This window comes from Crotalus tigris, unplaced genomic scaffold, assembly GCF_016545835.1.
Source record: "Crotalus tigris isolate CLP2741 ecotype Arizona unplaced genomic scaffold, ASM1654583v1 scf7180000019068.10715455, whole genome shotgun sequence".
Taxonomy (NCBI): Eukaryota; Metazoa; Chordata; class Lepidosauria; order Squamata; family Viperidae; genus Crotalus; species Crotalus tigris.
The window spans coordinates 6,532,462-6,538,575 of NW_024097358.1; the positions used below are offsets into that span (position 1 = coordinate 6,532,462).

The window sequence follows — 6,114 nt, forward strand, 5'->3', positions numbered from 1 at the left end:
ACCTTCTAGCCTGCTGGCTTAACCATCCTGTGTTACTCAGTATTTCTTCAGATGTTTGGTTGCCTATAAACCTTCCCAAATCAACAGGATAAGTTTTAAAACTTCTGTTATGAACTTGGCACAACCGCCCCCTTCTCTATCCTCTCCTTGAGCAAGCTGTTACTTCCTGCTCCCCCCCCCCCAGTCTCTGTTCCAAAAGGCCTCGGGAGAGTCTCTGCAGAATTTGCCTGTCTCTGAAGTAGACAAAACAAATGAGCTAATTGGCACGATAAGAGGCCAAGCATGCGTAAATGTGGAGGAGGAGATAGTCTCTAGGACCGTAATCTGTGCATGGCCAGAGAACGTTAAAAGTTGGGAGAGCAACCAGGTGTCCCTGACAGAGATGGGTGATGGATTTTCTCCTGAAGATGCAGAGGAATTTGGTAGAAGAAGCAGAACAGCGGGCTCCAGGAATTGATAACAAGGTTTTTCAGTTCTTTTAAAAAGAAAGGAAAAAAATCCTGAATTTGCAGGTTTACCCTGAGACAGAAGCACAGAGTGTCAGAATGCATTCCTTTAAGCACTGCAGTCACTTGGGGGTGGGGGGGGGCTGTCAATCCATTATTTTTTATTGTTCCATTTTTCTTGCTCTTTGATTGGCCTGGAGTTTACATTTGGACATCGCTAATATCAGAAGACAATAATCAGTTAAATAATTGAGTCATTTCAATCATTTAAAAGCTCTCCTCAGCCCCCAAATATTGGTCATCCATTTGCTTTTTCTACCTGCTAGCAAATAGGGTAGCTTTCTGAATGGACGAGGGGGGGACAGGATAGCAGCGTTCCAATATCTCAGGGGCTGTCCCAAAGAAGAGGCAGTCAAGCTATTCTCCAAAGTGCCTGAAGGCAGGACAAGAAGCAGCGGGTGGAAACTAACCAAACAGAGAAGCAACCTAGAACTAAGGAGAAACTTCCTGACAGTTAGAACAATTAATCAGTGGAACAACGTGCCTCCAGAAGTAGTGAATGCTCCAACACTGGACATTTTTAAGAAGAAACTGGACAGCCATTTATCCGAAATGGTGTAGGGTTTCCTGCCTGGACTAGATGACCTCCAAGGTCCCTTCCAACTTTATCATTATTATTATTGTTGTCGTTGTTGTTGTTGTTGTAACCAGGTTCTCAAGACATTCTAAGCCAAGGTCTCCAAATATGGCAGCTTTACGACTTGTGTTTCAATTCCCAGAATTCCTCAGCCAATCATGCTGTTCGGAGAATTCTGGGAGTTGAAGTCCACAAGTCTTAAAGTTGCCCAGTTTGGAGACCCCTGTCCTAAGGCATAAGGTGGGTTTGCTTGTAGGTATGTTATGTAAATCCTGTAACTCTAGTTAGTGAATCATGGTTCAGCACATTGTCTGAACCTAGATTATTATGGTTTAATGGATAAATAATAGTTAGACAAGTCATATCCTAAGAATATGGCCTGGGATGTACACTCCAGATGCATTTCAAAGTAGATTGTAGAAAAATAGATCGTTGGGAGAGGTCTTTTGGAAGACGGGAATATAGATTTCAGCATTTTTTAGTGTTCAATCTTTGTCGACACGCTGCCCTCAGGATATGCTAGGACAATTGTCCACAGTCCATAGGATCCAAGATGCTGGTTAGGGAATTCTGCAGATCATCTGTGGAGATTCTTAATCCTCCAGGTCATGGTTGTTCCAAAGGTGCTTCTTCAAAAGGCAACTGGACTTTCTTGTTCTTGCTTGAAGACATTTCGCTTCTTATGCAAGAAGCTTCTTCAGTTCTGAAGAAGCAAAACATCTTCAAGCAAAAACAAGAAAGTCCAGTTGCCTTTGGAAGAAGCACCCTTGGGTGCAATTCTGCGGATTGTTTTTCCAACACATCTGAAGGACACCAGGATGGGAAAAGTTGGTATAGATCAGGGGGAGGCGACCTCGGCTCTTTGATGACTCGGGGACTTCAACTCCCAGAATTCCTGAGTCAGCATAGTCCATGAGTCATCAAAGAGCCGAGGTTGCCTATCCCTGGTATATATACAGTAGTTCTACCTACTTGTTGACTTCCCTTGTTCTTACGTTACTCAGTTGAGGCATCTGTTGAGGCTAATAACCATATCTAAGAACCGTCTGGATGATTGTCTTCTCTCTCAGCCTTCACATGTCATGAACATGGCGCCACAGTGCTTCAGTATGCACCGAAACATCAGCTGCTCATTTCTGGAGGCAGAAAAGGCCACATCTCCATCTTTGACATTCGGCAAAGGCAAGCCCTTCATACATTTCAGGCACACGATTCCGCTATCAAGGCCCTTGCCTTGGACTCCTCAGAAGAATGCTTCTGCACAGGTTCTGCAGAAGGCAACGTAAAGGTGAGCTTGTCCACTTTTTCCCTACCCAAAAACAGCAACAAGAATGATGGAGGTCTGGAAGCCAAGTATTAGGAAGGGAGATGGAGGGAATGAGTGAAGTTTGTCTTTGAGAAAGCCAAGATGGTACTTTTCATGTCCCCAAAGGAGAAGGTCAAACTTCCTAACATTAAGAAACGTTTAATAAAAAGAAGGATTAGAGCAGTGGTTCTCAACCTTTTTAATGCCACGACCCCCAACCAGTCATAAGTCGAGGACTACTCAACCAGTCGTAAGTCGAGGACTACTCAACTGGTGCAGCACCGTTTGCAGACTGGGGCTTTTGGTGGGCTCAGCAGGGCAGAGACAGCCTGGACAATTCCTATTGGCTTTTGAAAGCCAATAGAATTAGACTCTATTCAAGAGAGTCTATTCTATTGGCTTTCAAAAGCCAATAGAATAAAAGGGAGTAGTAGCACAGCTAAGGAAAAGGGGGGGAAAATGGCGGACTGTGTTGTTTGGCGACCCCTGTGAAATGGTTGTTCGACCCCAAATGGGGTCCTGACCCACAGGTTGAGAACCACTGGATTAGAAGATGAGATGATAGCAATGTCCCAATATCTCAGGGGTTGTCACAAAGAAGAAGAGTCAACCTGTTTTCAAAAACACCTGAAAGCAAGAGAAGAAGCAACAGATGGAAACTGATCAAGGACCAGAACCAACCTAGAACTAAGGAGGAATTTCCTGACAAAACAATTCGTCAGTGAAACAACTTGTTTCCAGAAGTTGTAGGTTCTCCAACACTGGAAGTTTCTAAGAAAAGATTGGACAGCTAGTTGTCCCGAATAATATAGGGTCTCCTGCTTTAGCAAGGGGCTGGACTAGAAGACCTCCAAGGTCCCTTCCAACTCTATTATTCTTTTAGTTTGATTGTGGAACTAATTACAAGGAAGATGTAAACGTCTGAACCAATAGCAATAGAAATAGCACTTAGACTTTTATATACCGCTTCATAGTGCTTTACAGCCCTCTCTAAGCGGTTTAAAGTTTATATTGCCCCCAACAATCTGGGTCCTCCTTTTACCAACCTCAGAAGGATGGAAGGATGAGCCTTGAGCCGGTTAGGATCGAACTCCTAGCAGTGGGCAGAGTTAGCCTGCAGTGCTGCATTCTAACCACTGCCCCATCAATGCATCTGACAATAGTTAAACAATAGAAAAGAAATATCTGTGGAGTCCTTGGTGCTCTCTGTGCTTGGTTGATCTTGGACAGCAAGGACTCCACAACAATTAAACAACAACTCAGTTCCTGGATATTGACTGTCTATTTTTTCCTGTCTGTCTATTTTTCTTACCATAGGTCTGGAGGCTGACCGGCTACGGTTTGATCCATTCTTTCAAACACGAACACGCCAAGCAATCCATCTTCCGCAATCTGAGTACAGGAGTCATGCAGATCGAAATGGCCCCGGGCAATCGCATTTTCTCCTGCGGCGCAGACGGCACTCTGAAAATGAGAGTCTTGCCCAATGCTTTCAATATCCCCTCAGATCTCTGTGACATTATGTAGTCTCGGCGGCTGCCCCCTCAAAAAGTAAACGCCTGACCTTCCATCCAGAATTAAAGGAATGCTTTTCTACTCCTAGCTTCCCAAGATATTAGTGCAACGTTGAAATACCAGTATTGAAGCAGGAGGGAGAGCAAAGTTTGCACACGGACGTTCGTATCGTTCCAAGCGCTGCAGTGGCGCAGTGGGGAGGGGGTACCAATCGTGGTTGGTGGGGAAAGCATGCCTCTTTTCAGAGTTAGATTTCCCGTGGGACGTATAGTTGCCCTTCTGACTAGAAGCCTTGTTTACTCACCGAAGCCCAAAGAGGTTTGTATTTGCGGCAAACATCTAAAATAGGCTGGTTTTTTTTTTTTCCAGTGTTCTTCTTGGAACTGTCATGTCCGTCTCCCTCAGTGGAAACGCATGTCCATTTCTTTTCCGGTGATGAAAGGAGATAAGGATTTCTGAAGAAGTGTAATTTTGAGGGTGTTATTTTTTATTTATTATTCGTAATCATGTCTTGGGCTCCTATAACAAATGACAATGTGACGAATGCACTATTTGTGGGCTAATGTGCAATGAGGAATGATTTCAGGGTGGTTGTTTTTTATTTAAAGTTGAGATCCTTCTCCAGTTAGCATCCATGCACATAATAACCGAGATACGCTACTTTGTGCAGTTACTATAGAATCAGTTTCTTTTTTAAAAAAAAAAATTGCACATTAATGTTGATCGCTATGGACGGACGACGTTTTGAACCATGGTATTGCTATCCAAAATCCAATCCTGCTATGTTTCCATTTTCCCAGCTTATTTTTGTGCAATATTTATCCCCGAGTTTGCTGTGAATGTCCTCATTTCTCAATGCCCTTGATGAACAGAGCTGGGAATCAAGGCAGAAAAGTTACAGCAGATATGGTGGTGGAGGAGAGGACTTATCTTTCTTCTGAAGACTTTCATCTCATACCACATTCTACTTTTAGGATTCCTTCTGTTCCCCCTATTTATTTTCAGACTTGTCATTTTTATCGGGAATGTATTATGGGCACCAAAAGTCCACAAGAAACTATAGCTAACTTCTCATCATCATTTGAGTTTTATTTGGGCCAGTAAACACACACACACACACACACACACATACACACACCACTTTATGAAGTAATACTGTGGGAGAATCCAGTAACAAATCCATCCACTGCTCGTTTCAGAGAAACATCAGCCTTCCACATGGCCAGCTAGTAAAGAGTTGACAGATTTAAACCAACTTCCGCAGCATAATTGTATAAACTATGCAGAGGTCAATCTTGTTTGCTTGTAATATACTAGCTCTTGTCATATTTAGATGTATTTTTCTCTGTTCTAAACAAGCCAACACATTCTTACTAAGAAACATCTGACGTCTGTGTATTTCAATGCTGATGGACTGTATTTTTTCCCCTCTTGTGAGTGTTTGTGTCTTGTGCTGTCCTGTAAAAGCGAAACAGAAGCCGATGGGATAAATTGCACCTTTGTCTAAAAGCAATTTTAAACTGCAAGCTGTGAAGTATGTATATGAGAAGAAAGCAACTATCATTTGTTAAGTTTTATCTTTCTAAGTTAAATAAATTCCTTTTATTTCACAGGACTCGGCCTCAGGGATATAGAGTTGGCATTTTATCGGGCGGCTTTGGAAAATATTGATACCAAGACCGGTTTTGATGGAATCCTTCTTGCCTAGAGGGGGAAAAAAGTTAAATGCTTTGGAACCCCAACTTCTTAATAGAATTCTTGCCCCTTTTTTTATCAGTGGGACAAAAACTTTCATCTTATTAGGATAGCATCCCTACCTTAAATTTTTTTGCTTTTTATCAGCTTTTAACTGATACCATGTTAATTTGAAATTCCTTCTTCTAGAACAGTGGTTCTCAACCTTTTTAATGCCGCGACCCCCAACTGATCATAAGTCGAGGACTACTCAATCGATCATAAGTCGAGGACTACTCAACTGGTGCAGCACCGTTTGCAGAAGGGGACTTTTGGCGGGCTCAGCAGGGCAGAGACAGCCTGGACAATTCCTATTGGCTTTTGAAAGCCAATAGAATTAGACTCTATTCAAGAGAGTCTATTCTATTGGCTTTCAAAAGCCAATAGAATAAAAGGGAGGAGCACAGCTAAGGAAAAGGGGGAAAAATGGCGGACTGCGTTGTTTGGCGACCCCCGTGAAATGGCCATTCGACTCC

At 42.9% G+C, this 6,114-nt stretch overlaps 1 protein-coding gene across 7 annotated transcripts in view; it reads left to right on the top strand.

Annotated features, from left to right (window-relative positions):
• The window catches only part of DMXL2 (Dmx like 2), a 68,610-nt gene extending 63,091 nt beyond the window's left edge, over window positions 1-5,519 (top strand). For all 7 annotated transcript variants that reach the window (XM_039358855.1, XM_039358856.1, XM_039358859.1 and 4 more), the window contains 2 exons: window positions 2,154-2,371; window positions 3,707-5,519. In XM_039358855.1, the coding sequence (XP_039214789.1) occupies window positions 2,154-2,371; window positions 3,707-3,916 (428 nt within the window). In that variant the 3' untranslated portion in view covers window positions 3,917-5,519. The remainder of the gene's footprint in view (window positions 1-2,153; window positions 2,372-3,706) is intronic.
• Window positions 5,520-6,114: the final 595 nt, after the last annotated feature.